Source organism: Tachysurus vachellii, chromosome 6, assembly GCF_030014155.1.
Source record: "Tachysurus vachellii isolate PV-2020 chromosome 6, HZAU_Pvac_v1, whole genome shotgun sequence".
Taxonomy (NCBI): domain Eukaryota; kingdom Metazoa; phylum Chordata; class Actinopteri; order Siluriformes; family Bagridae; genus Tachysurus; species Tachysurus vachellii.
The window spans coordinates 3,008,758-3,028,520 of NC_083465.1; the positions used below are offsets into that span (position 1 = coordinate 3,008,758).

Sequence of the window (19,763 nt, forward strand, 5' to 3'; positions counted from 1 at the left end):
AAAAAGGAACGAGCGATGAAGCAGTATGATCTATTATTGGGAAAAAAAATAATACTGGTCTTATGATGTAATTCACAGCTGATAAATCAATACAGTATACTCGTGACATCCTATAAAACATCTGTAGCTGATAAGGAGTCCTTGCATATAAAATATCAATAAGACCATTTTGGTGTTCTATTATATTAGATCATACTGGCTAATACTTAACTCTCCAATCATACAGTGAGAACTAATAGAGAGACTTTAAAACACTCAAAATTTTCATAATTAAAAAAGAAATTCCCATTACTTCAGTTTTTGTTTAAAACTATACGGGGGGAGATAATATATATAAATAGAAAAAAATGAGTTAAATAAAATGTTTAAATCATTTTTTTCTATTTGTATTTTTATTTAAACACTTTACTAATTTAAAAATTACCCACATTTAAAAAATAATAATAAAACGCTATGGTGAGCCAAATTTGTTTGCAGCGGATCAAGGCACTTTGTCTTTATCTCGGTGCCAACTTGAAAAGATATAATTATCTAGTTTGAACAGGACGGCTCTGAAATCCTTCTCTCTCTCTCTCTCTCTCTCTCTCTCTCTCTCTCTCTCTCTCTCTCTCTCTCTCTTATTTGGAAGGCGGGGGGTGCTCGAGTGGACTGAGCTCCTCCAGATAGGAGTAATGAAGTTGTGCAGTCCAGAGATACAAAAGGGCATTAACCTCATTAGCATGAAACCTTTTCTTGCAGCCATTGTGGGACCCCCCTTTCAGCCTCCTAATCCCTCTATTTCAAAGCTGGGTTTGTAATAAAGCTTTTAAGCGAGTTTGGGTGGGGTGGGGGGGTGTAAAGTGTGATGGTGGTGGTGTTCCAAATCTTCTCTGAAGATTCTTTATTGCCGTTATAGTTCACAGGCCATCAAATATCCTTTTCCATATACTAGAAAATGTCTCGCGCCATGTTTCCGGAATAAGAAAAAATAAAGTCTGTATAATATTGTGTACATTTGACAATGTCACTTTTCCAACAATAACTCCTGGGTGCATGCAAACAAATAATGCGTTGCTCCAAACATGGCACGAATTTAAAAACAAAGCCCCCATTTTTTGAGGCACATTGCAGCTTTCCCCCTTATCGCCTTTTGCGGGGCAGTGAGATTGTACTAAATTATGTCCAACCAGGCCCCCTTTGGATCCACGGATTAACAGATTAAAGTGGACCACTGGGCAAAGCATCCCTCCTCCTTTCCCCTTCATATTACTCTTATGATAATTGCCTAAACTGATTTGCACTTTCACAAAAGCTTGTAAGGACTCTTTGTGGCCTGAACGGACCAGACGCCGTTTTTTTTTCTGATCGTGAAAATAAAACTGATTAATGTCGCCTATCAGACCGAAAGACAAAAACGATGCAAAGAAAAAACAACAAGGATTTCATCCGGTAAAGTATCTAACTGACATTAGCAGCATCCATTTTGTGCTTGTTTTTGTTTCCCGACATCACTGGATAAAAGATCTTATGAACAGTATTATACCGCATATAGGCATGACCACCAATATGCACAGTTTCTCATCATACATCTATTATATTTGCTCATATTTCGAGACCTATGATAATATGTAGCCTGTGGTTCCGTATATGACCATATATATCAAATGCATATACCTAAGAACATCATTAATGTTTTGTTGCTTGAATGATTTACCCCAAAAAAAGCTTCTTTAGCTGTAAACCTCTAATCTCTTTCACCCATCTGAAACTATAGATGATCGAGCTTTAGCTACTGTTCACAAACTTGCCGAGGCTTTCTGCGTTTTTATTCTGAGCAACATGATAAAACTTTATTGACAAAATATTGACAATTATATACTTCTTGGAAGTATATTTTTGTGTTAAAATTGTAGCAAACTTAACACAAAAACACAAAAAATATGTACATTCTGGTAAAAGTGAATTTTCTAACAGAAACATTAGGATTTTAAGTATCTCTGTACATGGAATATATACGCTCAGTGCTTTTGAAGGTTTTGCTGCTTGGCGGCCGTCAATTATCTTTAGATTTAATTTTATTAATTTGTGGGTAATACGGAGTGAAAGAATTATTTGCACCAAAGATCTGGCGTCATAGTAAAGCTAATATTTCAAGGAATGTCAATGTCCTTTTTTTTTAGTTTTTGTAATTGTTGTTAGTTTTTCGTTCATTTTTTTTTTTTGACTTATTAAAAAAACACTTTAACGCAGCATTGCTACTTCATATCGTTTTCACAACCACTTGGACACGATAATTATAATTTCAAAGACTGCACACTTTTTTTTGTGTTTTTTTTTTTTTTTTTTTTAAGAAAAGAAAAAAAAAGAAAACACACACGACATTTCCCAGATTTAAAAAGAGAATCCGAATAAAGTTAAGAAGGGTTAAATTAAATTCACCTCCGCCCCCCAGAAAAAAAATAATAGCTCTTTATCATGCAATTCAAGTTTTGCCAAAAAATATTTTGGTTGGTTTGAGCAAAAAAAAAAAAAAAAAAAAAAAAATATCAAAAGTGCAAATGTCCTATGCGTATTAGGAGTTGTGATTTTGAGTGAGTTAATAATGAGGTGGGGCGGGGGCGTGGCCGTGTACTACCTGTCAATCACGTTGCCTTGGCAACGTGGAATACAGTATTGACAAGTTCCTCGTGGTGACAGCGGTAGGAATTTCTCACCCTCCAGCTGCCGAGATCCGAAGAAGAGAAATTGGCTTTGCTCTCTCTCTCTCTCTCTCTCTTTTTTTTTCTGTCTTTTACGGCGTCCTTTATCCATGTCACACTTCACGTCGTGCTTTCCAGGCTTCAAAAACACCTCGAGTCTTGTGTTTAGTTAATTATTTGGGTTGTTTATGTTTAATCGTCCGACGTGACGTCTATTTCCTCGGGACTCGCCTGTTTTGTCGCGAGCCGCCACCGGTTCACGTGATGCGTGCCCTTCTTTTTCTGCTGCGAGTCCGAGCCTTCCTCTTCCAGTTTTTGACGCTTAAATTTTGTTCTTCTGTTTTGAAACCAAACTTTGACCTATAAAGGGAAACAGAAGCGAGAACAAAAATTAAGACAACAAGAAAATACGCAGATAAAGTCATAAACCGTCCTTCTGGTAGGTTTATACATTCATTGACCAAACAAAACCAAAAAAAGCGAGCTGGCTTTCTCAGCTTTAGTATCAGTGACTGGTCTGGAAGAAGATGAATAGCCTTATACAGGAAAAAAGGCACACAGTCACTCTATCCGTGAGTGAAGTCTAAATAGCTAGTCTTCATTTGATTTAGCGATCTCTTTCCTGACGAGACACAACACCACAGTCTAAATATACTCCAAAGGGTACTTGGGAACCGACAAAAAAAATAATGTGCTTCCGTTGGATCTTAACGTTTTTGACTAAATCTCCACTTCATTATGTTTAATTGTACTTATAGCTTATTTGTAAACATGGATTAATATTCAGTAGCCTAAATAAAGAAAATCATTCTGTACATGTAAATAAATATATACATATATGAGATATTTTGGACTTTTTTTTTATCGTGTATCTATTTTCTAGATATCTTTTTTAATAATGCAATGTACATAATTGGACTCTAAGGACCACTATGCTAAAAATTAATTAAAGGCACAGTACACCACCTTTCTATGTAAACGATACACACTACTCCCTTAATGATGCCACCCAAGTGACAAGGAAAGGTGCCTTTATTTCTGAGAGTATACAAGCATAATATAGTGGAAACCTTATTCCAGGTAGACGTTGGCGGCTGTTGTTGTTTTTTTGTGTTTGTTTGTTTGTGTGTATTTTTAATCCAAAAAGGATCACTTAAAAGAAATGTCCAACCATCCATCATAAATATTTAGTGCACCACGACTAAGCAAAATAATAAAATTCTCTGAACCATTTATACTGTGGTGTCTACTGTTTTTGCGTCTCTTGTACAACACTCAAGAAAAACCATTAAAACATGAAAATGCAGAATATAGTCAATAGCCTTTGAGTCATGGTTATCCTCTCTACCTGTAATATATGGTCTTATTTTACATAGAAAGGTGAATATACATTTAAAGCGATTTAAGGTAGATAAATGTTTCGTAAATAACTTTTATGTTTGCATCAAAAATGGTTCTAAAAGTGTATAAAGAGATCTAGCCGTTTTTCCTCAAAGTGCGTAAACGGAAATAAAAAGAAAAGGATAGAGTGAATGTCACTGCTGTTCTAAGGGTGTTAAATATAACTGTGTATAAACACACTAGCATCCATGATTTTACAGTTTCATACTTAATGCTGTTTCATGCAGATATTTTTTTGCACATTTTACCAGTGAGAATACGTTTCACAGTGAGACTGAACACCGTAGTGGTGTTTAGTGCACTAACTGTAACAGTGCAAAAAAAAAAAATCCATTACCAAGTAAGCACCACATTTATTTTTCACACATATGTAGAAAGTGACTGTGCCGCTGTCACTCACTGGGAGATTTCTGTATTCGAATTGTATAGGTTATTGAGCCACGATATTGAATGAGCGTAGAAGGAAGGAAAACTTTTTTTTATTGCATATTGTCCGCTTCTTTGCCCCCGTTAGCTTTAATTCGTCATCTTTTATCCTTCATATCAGCCTCAAAGCCAGCTTGGCCAGCGAGGTGCATTTAATGCGCTTTTTTCAGGACGCTAATTGAAGCATTGAAGTGGCTCCTATAGTTCATTTCTCCCTCTTGGCCTCGTTTAGAAAAGGGGATCTGTGCTCACACCGGGCACAATACAGCCACCGAGGCATATAAACACAAATACGACTCTAAATATGGCGCCTCTTTCTCTGAAGTGTCCCCTTTAAACTGGTTAACCGGATAAGTGGCAGATTTTTTTCTATAAGGAGTTAATATGAGGTGGTAAATTGAGCTTACGCAATACATTTATAATCCTGATCTTAACCAAAATTTCATTTTCAGTCAACACGAATTTAACCGTGAGCCACTAAAAACAAAAACATAAGCAAGTAGCCTAATGCGTTGATTAGTTGTACATATGCGCTCCTAAATCGCCAGATCATTTAGACATTGATAACTAAATATTAACTCTATCTGATTAGTCACAATTAATTAAAAATACTGCAAATTACTGAATATAATTATATCTTTATAATAATATGAACAAGTGCTCGTTGCGAAAGCTGAAATCTTCCTGATAACATAGGCCAGTTTGTTTTTTTTGTTTGTTTTTATTTTTGTTTTGTTTGTTTGTTTTTTCCACAATCCCAAGCAGTCGAACACGCAGAAAACTCACCGTGTTAAAAATTAAAAAAAAGAGCACCGCTTCGTAATGCATATTCATTTTTTAAAAAAAATCCCAAACAGCACAATGAGTTGTAATGAAGGCGCACGGACATGTATTTCAGACTTAAAGAAGTTATTATCTTAAATTTAGTGGCATGCATGCGCACTTGGGTCATGCACGACTAACTGTAGCTTAGCCTGTAATCGCTGCTATTTATGCATGAAATATGCATCAAATACAAAAAAAAAAAAAAAAAAAACATTTTTAATGTTACGTTTAAGTTATACACGTGTATCTCAGAGTCGGGTAGATGTGGTCCTACCTGAGTTTCTGTGAGGCTGAGGCTGTGCGCGAGCTGCTTCCGCTCTGCTCCCACAACGTAGTGGTTTTTTTCAAACGCGTGCTCGAGCCGGAGCAGCTGCGACGGAGAAAACGCCGTGCGAATCCGTTTGGGCTTCCTGGCGAGCGCGTTGTGCAAAAGGAAGCTCTCCGGACTCGTTTCGTTTCCTGCAATAGTGCACGAAATATTGATCGTTTCTTGCATGTAAAGCGCTACGTTATCTACGTTACTTTTGTAACCCATCGTCACTATTAGACATCCACACAGGCCTTTGTATTAATACTCCAAAGCAATCGAGCTGACAGTAAATTAATGAAATTTAGCACAAGAAATTGTTGCCACCACGAGCACTGTGCATTCGATGCAGTTTTATTTAAATTGTAAAAGAAAAGAAAAAAAAACAATTCTGGATGTTTAATTATTCGTCTTTATTCTTTAGCTCATCTCGCATTTCTCAGTACAGGGCCTAGAAATTGCTGTAGTGTGAATTCAAGCATGATCCAAATAGAAAAGAGCAATAAGGTTGTAATTTTAATTATTATTTAACATTTTGACTTGTCACAGAACGCTACACGGTTTTCGAATAATTAGTCACTTATTAGTTGCTGATGAAATGATTGATCAGTCGAGTAATGCAACAATTAACACGTATTTCTACTATTAAACACTTTACAGAAACATAAGAGATAAACGGTAACGTCAATAAAAAATATCCAGTGCAACAATAGTTTAACTGAAAAAGTAATCATAATGTGCACCGTAAAAAATAGATTATGCAACATATAGGTTAGAAAGCTAAAGCACACACACACACACACACACACACACACACACACACACACACACAAAATAAAATAACACATCAATTCATAATGTGTTCGTACGTACAAGCGTTATTTTGTGCTGGTGTTAATGCTTACATTTAAGCAAACCAGGCCATAAAGCGACTGTTTCTTTTCCATAATTCGATGTCACTTTTGTTAACACTAAACAACTTAATTTCCTTTACACAGACTTCATTAAGTCTTTGTTTATGAGCCAGGAGAGAAGCGGATGGATATCCTCTCGGATTATTTCAGAATAAATAATGCAGCCATTATTTTCGGCCTTGTAATTTTACACCAATTGAAAGAGTCATTTCTATTTCTCTTGCAATTTGCTGTCTTATTTTAATTGTATTATTTAGCTTTCCTCAAATAGCAAGCCCGTTTGTGTTGGTTAGGCCAATAGATTAAATTTAGTCTAATTTGGTACATTTGCATTAGTAGTTTTGTTTTCCTTGAACAAGCATATAATTCTGAAATACATACAAAATTAAGTTTGTAAACAATTTTTCACAGTTGAGTTTAATTTGTTTTTCACAAATTTGCAAAACCTTAAATGTACAATGAACAAAAAAGTGCGTTTAAAACCATGTTTTCGATGTGCTCGATTTCATATTTGTGTAATTTTGTTTCTTTGTAATTTAGCAAACAGTAAGACGCAAGCTAAAATTTATTTCGATCTACAAGAACACTTTTTTTTAAAGGAAACAAACGAAAGTTAGAGCTGTGTATTGTTATTCTTCTTGTACTGCTTATATTACAACTAGCACTAATAATTAACAACACAGTAGTAGTAGTAATAATAATAATAATAATAATAATAATAATAATAATAATAATAATAATAATAATAATAACTCGTTTGTAAACTTACCTTGAAATCTGTGCCCCAGATATCTGTATCTGTGTATTAACCACGGGTAAAAAGTTGCGGGGTCCCTTTGCTGGCTAGCAAAGAGCGCGTGCGGCCCGTGCGAGGAGGTAAGCGCGTGGTGCGCGGCGAGTGCATGCGGCGGTGGCGGAGGTGGTGGCGGATGATGAGCAGGAGCGGGAACGACCGGGTGAACGGGCACGGCTGAGTTGGGCGCGTGCGACATGGCCTCGGCGAATACAAGGTCCGCGCTGGAGTAAACGCCCCTCGCGCCGGTAAAGCCATTCAGAAACGGGCTCACGTGGCTGGCACCGGCGTAGCTGAGCGCCGCCGCCGCCGTGGGTCGCGTGGGCTCCTCGGATCTGGACGCCGGTAGAAGAGGAGGAGGAGGATTATTATCCTTCGCTACCAAAGACTCTATAGTGAAACATCTCTTCGGCGTGGGCTGAAACATGGTGCTTAAAAACCGGGAAAAATATTTCCGCCACTCACTGTTAACGTGAAGTCCTTGAATCGGAGGGGAAAATACTCCACCAAAAAGTTGTCAGGAATAAATAAGTTACAGAGTGTCGATTTTTGAAAGCGAAAAGATTTTTCAAAACTCTGTACAAAATGCACACATGGCGACGGCGGACGCGCTTTGCTTCTCCGCGCGCTCCATGGACGCACACGAACCGGTTCCTGGCCAAGTTGTGGCGGAGATTCTGTTCAGCCTAATTAGCACCCGAGCTCCTGTAAACACCTTCCTCTTATCCGGAGCCGCCGTGATGCCTCGGTGATTGGTCCTCGCTCCTGTTTGCCTTAAAGGGTCCGAGGACGGAAGAACAGTCTCTAAAGCGCGTTAGATACCCTCACCGAACGGATAACGGAGAGAGAGAGAGGCGGATTCAAGAGAAACGGAACGGATTCGCCCCCCCTTTACCGGAACCGGTGAGATGCCCGCGCTGATCTCGTTGCAGAGACTCGGAGGTACCTCTGTGCGTTACTTATTTCTCTCACAGGCCAAATAACGTTGTTGTTTAATTTTTAAATGTTTGTTATGCTTTTGCACAAAAACTGTCACTGAATTACAATAATAGATAAACGCTGCACAACAGTTCAACACAAAGCTACAGACGCTGCTTCGAGATATTCCTGAATTAATCAGATCAGAGAGTTTTAGACTCTCTGTGGCCTCTCCGGCGTTTGCTTTGCGACCCTCCGCGTTTTCATTTTTTCCGATGTGATGAGTTAAGTTTAGACTCTCTCTCTCTCTCTCTCTCTCTCTCTCTCTCTCTCTCTCTCTCTCTCTCTCTCTCTCTCTCTCTCTCTCTATTGGTCAGGAGGATGGGGGATGAGGCTCATTTATTAGACACAGGCGAGATTTTCAGCTCCGTTTGTTAAGAGGCCTATTACGTTCTATAAGCGCTCATTAACTGACCCATAAGGCTGAACATTATGAACATTACCATTTATTTAATGTTACAGAATTCATTGACGAAAATTAAAGGTGCGTGTTAAACTGATGATGAGGATTATTATTATTATTATTATTATTATTATTATTATTATTATTATTATTATTATTATTATTATTATTATTCATGGGTGTTTATTTTTGTTGTATTTTTTTCCATATGATATAATTATTGTGATGGAGTGCATTCCCATCCAGGATGTCCCTGATATGCGCCAGTGTTCTCGGCTCCATAGGATACATCGCTAATAATAAATGACGAAACATTCTGTAATGATCCATTGTTTGCTATTTACACATTTGCAATTTAAACATGTTCGAAACATTTTAAACATCATCTGAATAAGTTTCACCATTTTCAGGCGTTCATGATTTTTAGATGTAAGCTGGTAAGTTTAATAAAAAAAGAATAAAAAAAATAAAAATAAACAATACATATTATAACGTGCTATTGTGCCATTACTGCAAAGTGCTATTAACTTTTTTATTATTTATTTTGTCCCAATAGCAATATGTGTATATATAATCTTTAAGCTGCAGTTCACAATGAACGCATAGTTCAGTTAGAATACAAAGTAGGTGAACATTTATTATTATTATTATTGTTGTTGTTGTTGTTGTTAGTTACTTGGTTAGTTAGTTAGTTAGTTAGTTATTGTTGTTGTTGTTGTTGTTGTTAGTTATTATTGTTGTTGTTGTTATAATAAACCCTTAGCGCAGTAGCCGACATTTCATTCTGTCATGTATTTGGATTATAGATGGGACAGAAAAAGCACTTTTTGTTCTGCGTTTCTAATAATCAGTATCATCGATGTATTCTGCACTCAAACAAATATCGAGTAAACAAGTTCAGCTTTAGTCAGTGTTTACTTTCAGTCTTTTTCTTTAACAAAGTATAATGTTTTTATGGAGTATTTTAGGAAACTTTATATCAATACTGCTTTCCAGAGACTTAGACTTTATTTTAGGAGTAGACACGACGCAGGATGCAGTTTATGTAACACGCATTTTCTATTATTATTATTATTATTATTATTATTATTATTATTATTATTATACCTTTCTAGTAGCTATCGGTGTATTTTGTGTTTGTGTTTTGTTTGCTCCCACCCCCTTTATTCATGATTGATGTAAAACTGCTGAAGACGATTATTCAGTGTCATGTGGGAGTTAAGAGGGGAAAAAAAGTCTAAGGACGCCGCCTGTAGGCTTGTTCGTGAATTGCACAAAAAGCTAAGTTACAGCAGTCTGTAGTTCACGTCCAAAAACCCCAAATTATTTTTTCCCCCCAAAACAAAAAAACATGGCAAAACAGTTTGGAATGTACATGTTTGGAATATTGTCTCACTGTGCTTCAGTTTGGAGGAGGCTGTCTGGGTAGGTGATGTTTGTGGCCCGTGAGTATGGGTGAATTTTTAGCTGTGCTTTCTATTTTTATATATACATATATATTTGATATGAAAAAAAGTCGTATTTCAAGTCTTTCCCGACATTCTGTTTTCTTGACGAACGCGTACAGTAAAAGGGGTGGAAAAAATCTGGCCGGCAGAAATGCTGCTCAGACCAAAGCAATTTTCTCCCGTGTTTTGATTAGAAGTCATGTTTGTGTAGCCAGCTAGTTCTCATGCTAAGAGACACCTGTTAGCTAATGATGATTTTAAAAAAGGAGCCCTAAAATGATGATGGATGATGATACTGAACCTGCCCAGGTTAAAATCCTGCCAGGAAAATGAGACTTTTTCCAGACTGTATAACAGCAGGACGAAGCCTTCCAACGATTTTTAAAGCCGCCAGAAAATGTTTCAAATATGAGAGGAAGAGCAAAATTAGTCTAAGGAAGAAAAAAAACAGCTATAAAACATGGGTTTAGACCTTGTCCTAAAATTCTAATATTTTCACATGGGAGAAAAAGAGGCGTATTAAGCTTTAATGGAAAGGTGACGTGAGGTGGTTAATGTAGATGTATTTTTAGAAAGATCACTTGTGTGTGCAAAGTTTTGTATAAAAGAATGTTTAGTAATGCTTGTTAGTGTTATGCTTACATTTGTTAACATTTTAATTATGATTAAATTTATTTTTCACAAAGCCTAGATCTGAACATGAACAGCAAAAAATGTGACCCTCATAATTAGTAGTTTCTGAAGTGCTACATTAGTCTGAATTGATCTGTTATTAGTCCAACAATCATGACAACTCTTATATAAAACCTAATATCACGTTAAATAATAAGTCCTTAAAATAATTATACAATGTTCTGTTCAGTTCGTGCACTGTACTGTACTCTTTACCACTAAATCTTGTTGTTTTATTCTTGAGAGATATAACAGCTAAAATTAAGTAGGAAAACCAACCCATCTTTCTTCTGTTCGTGTCTTTACTTGTTTTCCCTAGTAGCCTTCAGTCAGGTCAGACTTTCTCAGAAGAACTTCATCAGCATTCACTTTAAGTCGTAATTAACCTATGACAAGGCGTTCTCATCATGGAGGCAATTATATGTGGACGCCTTTACATTAATGAACGTTTATGTCCAAAATAGAGATTTGTGAACGCGACAATGGTTTTAGGCAGAAGAAGTGAAACGAATTCTAGGTGCCACGACTGTGGATGAACGAATTAACACGAGTAAAGCGATGACAATCCGCTGCTTAATATTTAATCGTTTGCTCACAGACTGTGTGCGCGCCTCTGTGAGTGCGTGTGTGTGTGTGTGTGCGTGCGCCTCACTGTGTGTGTGCGCCTCAGTGTGTGTGCGCGCCTCAGTGTGTGTGTGTGTGCGCGCGCACGCCTCAGTGTGTGTGTGTGTGTGTGTGTGTGTGTGAGCGCGCGCCCGCTCGGGTGGGAGTAAGGGTAAAAAAGCTAGCCTAATGTTTAACTCAAGATCTTTTATACTTTTGTAGTTATTCATATAAAGGAGTAACTGAATTATACAAAGGAAATAAAAAACTTTTAAAAGCATCTGACCCCCTTTTTACACAATTTCACATAATTATAGCCTTTTATAAAATGAAATGAAATACGATTTGATGTGAGTCGAGAATTATTTCGCTTGTAATCATATTATTATTATTATTATTATTATTATTATTATTATTATTACTATTATTATGTTGTTGTTGTTGTTTTGTTGTTAGATATTAGTTTCCTTGCTATTTTTGTGTCTTAACGATCAAACGTGGATCCAGCAAGTGAATTATTAAACCAAACATTTTTTTTTTTAAATATAAAAATGCATTAGAATTTATTAGAATTTCTTACTGTCACCGAAAAACACTTACAGCTGAGAAAATGCTCTCATCTCCGTGATGCTTTTTCTTTATTTCCGAAGCTCTAGTTAAATTGTTAATCCTGATAATCCAACTCAGTGGACCTCACAGTTACCAAGAACTAATGCTATTGATTAGAAAGAGTTCTTTATTTACCACCTTCTTTAAGTGGCCTGATCTAAATAGATGCTTTTAACCTTTGACGAGCGTCTATGCCTTAAAACATTGGTTTTGTTAAGTTTATTACGTTGTTTTAATTCGTAAACTGCCCTCTAATATACTATACTGCTATTAAACACGCACACAATTTTATTTTTAATGCTATAAAGTTTTTATTGTTTACCCGAATGCTGGTTACTGCTTTGGTTTAAACAGCGGTAGGTCCGAGGTTATGAATGTAATAACCATTCGTTAGGTCACAGGGACGTTTGTGCACTGAGATCCAGGAGGGGCTGAGCAAACAGAGAGCTTTAATCCAGTTTGGGAAGTTCATCACCTCTGTCGTGGGAATTCAGGCCTTCAATGGTGACCAGCTAGAGCTTGAAACGTGGCAAACAGAAAGCCACGTCACGCGTTAAGCGCCTAAATGTTTCATTTTGGATGTCTTTTTTTTTTGTTGTTATTTGAAAAGAGAGGAATTAAAGAGAGGATTAAAATGTCCGGGTGGTCCTACAGCACCATTCCGCTAAGACATAATCTATACAGCTGTCGTTTATGTCCAACTGATGTATGCATTCAAAATTCTGTTTATTAAATAAAGGTAAGGTAAAAGACACTGGTCCTTCACAGCAGCTCAATACAAATAAAGCATTGATTATTAAATATGTAGCAGACGCCTTTATCCAGAGCGACTTACATATTTAGCTCATTTTTATACAACTGAGCAATTGAGGGTTAAGGGCCTTGATCAGGGGCCCAACAGTGGCAGCTTGGTGGATGTGGGAATCAAACCCACAACCTTCAGATCGGTAATACATCACCCTAAGTAGCCCTGTGTAACTATGCTATACTAAATAGAATTTAATATGCTTCATTAAAAGAGTTCAGAATGTCTTCTGTTGCAGGAGAAGGAAAATAGGAGCTGCCGCTGTTGTAGTCCACATTGAAGTGCATTGTTTGTAGTGTAGTTTGTGCCGTGTAGGTGAAATTGGAGGAAAAGTTTGTACTCTGCTTTGTTTTAAGTTCATGATGAGCTGGATCATCCCACAGTTTCTGGAAGTACATTGTCCTGGTTACTGATTAGGTCTTTTTAACATTTACGGCATTTAGCGAACACCCTTATGCAGAGTAACTTAATTAGTTATCTTAACAATTTATTTTTTATTTGAATTTATTCAACTGAGGTTTAAAGGGCCTTGCTTAGGGGCCCAGCAGTGGGAACTTGGTGGACCTGGGATCCAAACTCCGATCAGAAGTCCAACACCTTAACCACTAAGCTACCACGTCCTATTTTTGACACTTTTTGATGCTGAAAGTAATTTAGTGATTAAAAATAAATAAATCATTAGAATGCCATTAATGTTCTTATGCAGTTGATGCAATTTTTTGTTTGTTTGTCTGTTCATTCTATGAATAAAATAATTCTATTCATTTTGAAGAGATACAAAGGCTAAATAGCATTGCAATCACCCACAGTTTATTTCAATGTGAATATGTTCAAATGAAGAAAAAAAAACGATAGGAAGAAGGATCCAATTTTATTTAAGATCACATGAAAGCACATAATGTTTGTTCCAAGTGTTTACTGGTTTAAAACAAGGTTTCAGCGTATGATCAGCCTGGTCACCCACCCGGCCACTCCACCGACTGCACCTCCCACAGACGCGACGACAGCTGTGGCCACATAAGTAAGGCCGGCCGCACCTAAACATCATAATCATCGTCATCATCATCATGATAAATTATGAGATAAGTGCAATACATGCTTTGTTTTTTTTTGCATCTCTAAATGTGTCTCTGAGTACCCCAAGACTGCAAGATGGCAACGAGGCTTCCCGACGCCACACCACCACCGTTAGCGATGGCAGTTGATGACATCATTGATGATGCAAGGGACCCCGCAGCGATGCCACCAGAGGTGAAACCAGAAATGGAAAGGACTAACGGAGCCACCAGCACAGAGAAGGCTTCAAACAGACACATGGGAGAAGTCAATGGACAAAAACTCTGAATCTTATCGGTGCAGTCCTATAAGTGTATACAGAATCATAACTAAAACATTCACACTGAGGTTTGCTTTCTGCTAACCAGTGAGAGATACCAGTAACATGGTACAGCTTTAAAAGAAAAGATCCGACCTTACACATTAAATATGTTATTCAAAGATTCAATTCAGATCAAGTTCAGAGTTGTTATAAACAACACCTCCATTTTAAATCGACCTAAAGTAATTGGACAAACATTACATTGTCATTTTTAACACTACTTGGTGAAACTTTCTCTTCGTATTGACTTGGTGGAGCCTTCTCTTGGTTATTGACACCGATATGTTTACCTCCTGCAGGCTGTTTTTGATCTGTTGTAAGGGATTTTATTTTATTTTTTTTGCTTTGTCGTCATCCACCGCAGTCTTCTGGGTGTGTCAGTGTTCCCGAGCCCACCTAAGAGCTGCTGCTGTTTTTAAGGATGCAACAATTAGTAGACAAGCTCCACCTAATGTTTTTATGTCAGAGGACACATCTGGCCAGAAAACTGCTAAGCAACTAATTACTTTTGTTCCCTTGACAAAATAAATAAAATAAAAAAAGCAGGGACCTTCCTTAAAAAGTGCATGTAAATACCCAGAAAAAACAAAATGCTGGTGCAGACTGCTAAAATATCAAAAACCGTCAACGGCCAAAGCAGTATGGGTCTGACTGTCTGATCGTGGTGCTTGTGTGTTTGGTTGTTGCTGTATTTTCATTAGTCTTGTGCCACAGAAGGACGTGCAGTTACGACACTCTCAAACATAACAGAATAAATCAACTTTGGCTGTTAGGTAGCCGTATAGAAATAGATCATTATGGTGGGTTTTTATTTTTAAAGCACTGTGTATTCAGCAGCAGTGGAGCAACACCATTACATTACTACAATCAGATTTAGTTTATAGACTCCATGGTTTAATAAGACAGGTTTTGGTAAGTGCAGTAGATCATTACTAAAATTCCATGTGTACAGCCTAATGGGCTTCTTTCTTATTGTAAACCAACTGAGATTTGTTCACTTGTATGTAATGTTTAATATTTTCCCTTGCTGTTGTACCTTCCATGATGAAAAACAGCTCAATCTGAATCTGTAGCATGTAGCTGAAGCACTTCACCTACACTTTAACTACTTCCTCATATATACCAGAGGATGATAGACATTTTGCTACACAGTAGTTCTATATAAAATTTAGGGTCACTGTTCGGGTCAGTAGTTATTAAATTTGGAGCTATGTTTACTAAATGAGTAACACCATCACCGGTGAGCTACAGAACCGCTGACGTGGTCCTGGGGTCGTAAAGTTTGGTCACAAATTTGAGCTCAAAATTGTGCAAAGCGTGTATCTTAAACACGTGCGTCAAGTCAGAAGATAATCATTTTGTGGGAACGTTTAGGTATTGAAGGTCTGACAGTAAGTGAGGAGGACGGCAAAGTTTCAGTTTCAGTCCAATTTAATAAAACAGATGGATTTTTGCACACAGTCTGTATTTGAGAGAACAAATATGCTGTGGATTTGCTAGCTGGCTTTCCACCCAAGTAAATCTGGATATCATGCAGATGTAATTGAAGGTAAGTTTAGTTAAACCAACATTGATTAATTCAACACGATTTAATGCAACTTAATTTAAAGGGAGGTTGTGTTCGTGGTCCTGCCTCACACCTGCTGCGTCATTTTTCAAGCCTTTTATGGCCATGTTTTATTCCATTTGGGTCTGGTTGTTTTCAATATTAGTCTGTGTGTGTGTGTGTGTGTGTGTGTGTGTGTGTGTGTGTCACACGCGCACGCACATTAGTACTGCTCTGGAAGTATGATTTTGCACAATGTATTATGTTGTGGGCTCAAATTATATGGTGGCTGTGAACCTTCTGGTTCACAGACTGAATATAAAAGAACACAGAAGCACATATGCACCTGCTAAACTACTGTTCCACAAGTCACAGCTATATTTTCCCCCGATTAGACTCTAACTCTTGCCTTCATAGCTGACTCCTGCTATGGCAGCAGTGCTAAGGCAGGACGAATAGCTTGCTATTTTGGGAATCGTCTTCGCCTTGCTGCTGCATGATTCAGCATTTATTTAACAGCAAACAAATCGATGATGAACTCTGATAAAATGTACAAAATGTGTAGAGTTACCATAGACAACAATTTCATCCTTAGCTGATCATTCTGCTTATTTAGATATCGATGAATCTACAAATCTATAGTGTTAGTAAATAGATTTTTCAGTGATGGTGGAGTTGAGGAGCTGGATTTCCTGCAGGCTTACCTGCTCCGACTGCAGCTGATATCATGGTTGCTGTGTGAAAGGCAGGCATCAGAAAAGCATCAATAACATGTGATCAGCTGTTTTTTTTTTAAAAAAAAGGTTTTAGAAATATCAGGATAGAAGAACAGGATACTTACGAGAGATCATGATGTCCACACAGCTCAGGCAACTGATGAGACCTTACACAGAAACGAAACCTACGCGTAACTGTGACGAAAGGCTGAAGCTGGCCAGTTAACACTATAATAAATAAACACAGGACAATTCTCTAGAAGATTGGCACGGTTCCTCGTGCAGGAAACTATATAATATACAACACGGGTCAGTTTTGGTGTTTTGCCCCTTGTTTATTGTCCCTCATAGAAAAATAACTCAATCTTATACAGCTTGGTGGTAAAGAAGGAATAAATATGTATACACACACACACAAACACACACACACACACACACACGCACGCACTTCAGAGAACACCAAACACCGAGGCAACGTTGAATTGTACAGCCCTGTTTGCTGTAAATGGCCAAAAAACAAATCCTTTTCACTTATTTCATACATTTCCTAATAAATATGTCATGCTCTTTACAGTGGAATCCCCCCAACTTTAGCCAGCCATGAAACTGGAAATGGTCTAAGTGATCCAGTGATCGTTGGTTGCAGGGCTGAAAAAACTTTTTTTTAAAGGATACACACACACACACACACACACACACAAAACACAACACAGCATGACAACACACACACACACACACACAGAGAGAGAGCTCTGACAGCTTAGAGGAGGCATCTGAACACGTGCCCACAGACACTAGCCCAGCTGTTATACTGGTTAGAATAACAGACTCTGGTGTCTGGTAACACTGTCGACACAGATATCTGCTGCAGGGGCTTACATTCAAAGATAAGCCTCCCAAAACAGCCCCAAACTTCAGAAAGCCTTGGTAGCTCAGTGGGTAAGTGAGGTGGTCCTTCATGCTGACAACCAGGTTTCAAACTTCACTCTTTTCTTCAGACAGACGCAGCTTTCAGCAGCAGTACTAGGAAGTAAAAGGTAAACACTCCCAAAAATACAGTGCAGTCTGAAAGCTCTGGTAGCTCAGTAGGTAAGTCAGGTGGGTGTTTGTGTTGGTGACCCTGGTTCAAATCCCTGACTTTTCTTTCGAAGTCTTCAAACATGGCAATGCAAAGTAAAAGATAAAGCCCCTAAAAAAAAGCAGTGTAACATGTCAACCCTGGTAGTTTGGTGGGTAAGTGAGGTGCCTGGGAATGCAGAGAAGCACAGGTTCAAATCCCTGCTGTTTGTTTTGAAGACCTTGTGTGTGCTATGCAGGGCATATAAAGTAAAAGATAAAGCCCCTAAAAAAAGCAGGGTTGTTTGAAGGTACTGGTGGCTCAATGGTCTGAGGGTGAGGTCTGTCCTGTCACTGCATGGACACACAGGATTGAGACTGGCTGAAGGTGAGCTGAAGGTACTGGACCCAGGAGGGACACTAAATCCAGCAAAGAGAGAAAGAAGGAGAAAAGCTGGTCTGTCCCAACTGGGGCTCCTGGGGTGGTGAAAGGAGGGGTTATGCTGCTCTGGGCTGTGTATAATATATGATAATATTGCTATATATAAAATCTACTATACTGTATGTATTACTGTTTCTATATTATGTATGCATGTTAGTGTATATATACATATTTGTGTATGTAAGTTTATGCAATAGGATAGTAGAATAGTGCAAAAAGTATGTGTATGAAATGTACATGAACAGTAATATATACAGTATTAAAAATGAAATGTACAACATATAACAGTAATATTATACACAGCCCAGAGCAGCATAACCCCTCCTTTCACCACCCCAGGAGCCCCAGTTGGGACAGACCAGCTTTTCTCCTTCTTTCTCTCTTTGCTGGATTTAGTGCCCCTCCTGGGTCCAGTACCTTCAGCCAGTCTCAATCCTGTGTGTCCATGCAGTGACAGGCCAGACCTCACCCTCAGACCACTGAGCCACCAGTACCTTCAAACAACCCTGCTTTTTTTAGGGGCTTTATCTTTTTCTTTATATACCCTGCATAGAACACACAAGGTCTTCAAAATAAACAGCAGGGATTTGAACCTGTGCTCCTCTGCATCCCCAGACACCTCACATACCCACCAAACTACCAGGGTTGACTTGTTATGCTGCTTTTTTTAGGGGCTTTATCTTTTACTTTGCATTGCCACGTTTGACAACTTCTAAAGAAAAGACAGGGTTTTGAACCAGGGTCACCAACACAAACACCCACCTGACTTACCTACTGAGCTACCAGAGCTTTCAGACTGCACTGTATTTTTGGGAGTGTTTACCTTTTACTTCCTAGTACTGCTGCTGAAAGCTGCGTCTGTCTGAAGAAAAGAGTTACGTTTGAATCCTGGTTGTCAGCATGAAGGACCATCTCACTTACCCACTGAGCTACCAAGGCTTTCTGAAGTTTGGGACTGTTTTGGGAGGTTTATCTTTGAATGTAAGACCCTGCAGCAGATATCTGTGTTATATACAGCATAGAGAACTGTGTGTATATATAGATGTCTTAATGTGTGTGTGCATATACACACACACAAACACAGACTATACGTTTCATTATGCTGTATATACACACTTAATATAACCTACATTTATATACTACACATTATATTTTATATATACATTATATACAATATTATATATGAACAAGACTAAACAAGTAAACATGATTTTTCATTAAAAAAAAGCACAATTGTACCGAGTCATAACCAATCATCTTGAATGTAATAGCCAGGATTATGTGAAGTTCATGTATAACCATTGCCTCATCACCTGAACAAGACTTATCATACTTCACCTGATCAGAGCTAAAAAAAAAAACATGGCTGAAGCTATTTACCGCTTAAAGAGATAACAGAACAGTCCGTCAGAATGAAAATCAAGTAGAGGATTAAAAACTGTACACAAACATCCTGACTCTCAGAAACGGAGCCGTCCATCTTCACCAGCGCACCGACTGGAACGTTCCGTGTTACACCAAAAGTTCCTCTTGTAAACACACCAGTGCTTTTGCTTTCAGGGGGGAATAAAGACAAAAATATTCCCTTAAATGTCTGGACATCGGTTCAAAGGCTTTGATAAAGTATTGAGATATAAAAGTAAAACGAATCAAAAGATTAACATAGCGAATTATAACTACTTGGAGTCAAGAGAAAACAGGGATTAACTTTCTGTATTTGTTTTGCTGATGTTTTATAACCAACAGATTAAAAAGAAAGTAAT

General features: G+C 37.9%; 2 protein-coding genes across 2 annotated transcripts; both read right to left on the reverse strand.

The window, feature by feature from the left end:
- Positions 1 to 2,303: 2,303 nt before the first annotated feature.
- On the reverse strand, positions 2,304 to 8,799 carry emx2 (empty spiracles homeobox 2). The gene is made up of 3 exons (XM_060871315.1): positions 7,321 to 8,799; positions 5,605 to 5,789; positions 2,304 to 3,038 (listed from the first exon to the last, which is right to left on the reverse strand). Exons 1-3 carry the CDS (start codon positions 7,769 to 7,771, stop codon positions 2,871 to 2,873), a joined length of 804 nt encoding a protein of 267 aa, XP_060727298.1. The 5' UTR covers positions 7,772 to 8,799; the 3' UTR covers positions 2,304 to 2,870.
- A 4,915-nt stretch (positions 8,800 to 13,714) lies between these two features.
- Positions 13,715 to 16,744, reverse strand: LOC132846624 (interferon alpha-inducible protein 27-like protein 2A). Its single transcript, XM_060871317.1, has 4 exons — positions 16,628 to 16,744; positions 16,491 to 16,520; positions 14,001 to 14,162; positions 13,715 to 13,899 (listed from the first exon to the last, which is right to left on the reverse strand). Exons 1-4 carry the CDS (start codon positions 16,635 to 16,637, stop codon positions 13,799 to 13,801), a joined length of 303 nt encoding a protein of 100 aa, XP_060727300.1. The 5' UTR covers positions 16,638 to 16,744; the 3' UTR covers positions 13,715 to 13,798.
- Between the last annotated feature and the right edge of the window lie 3,019 nt (positions 16,745 to 19,763).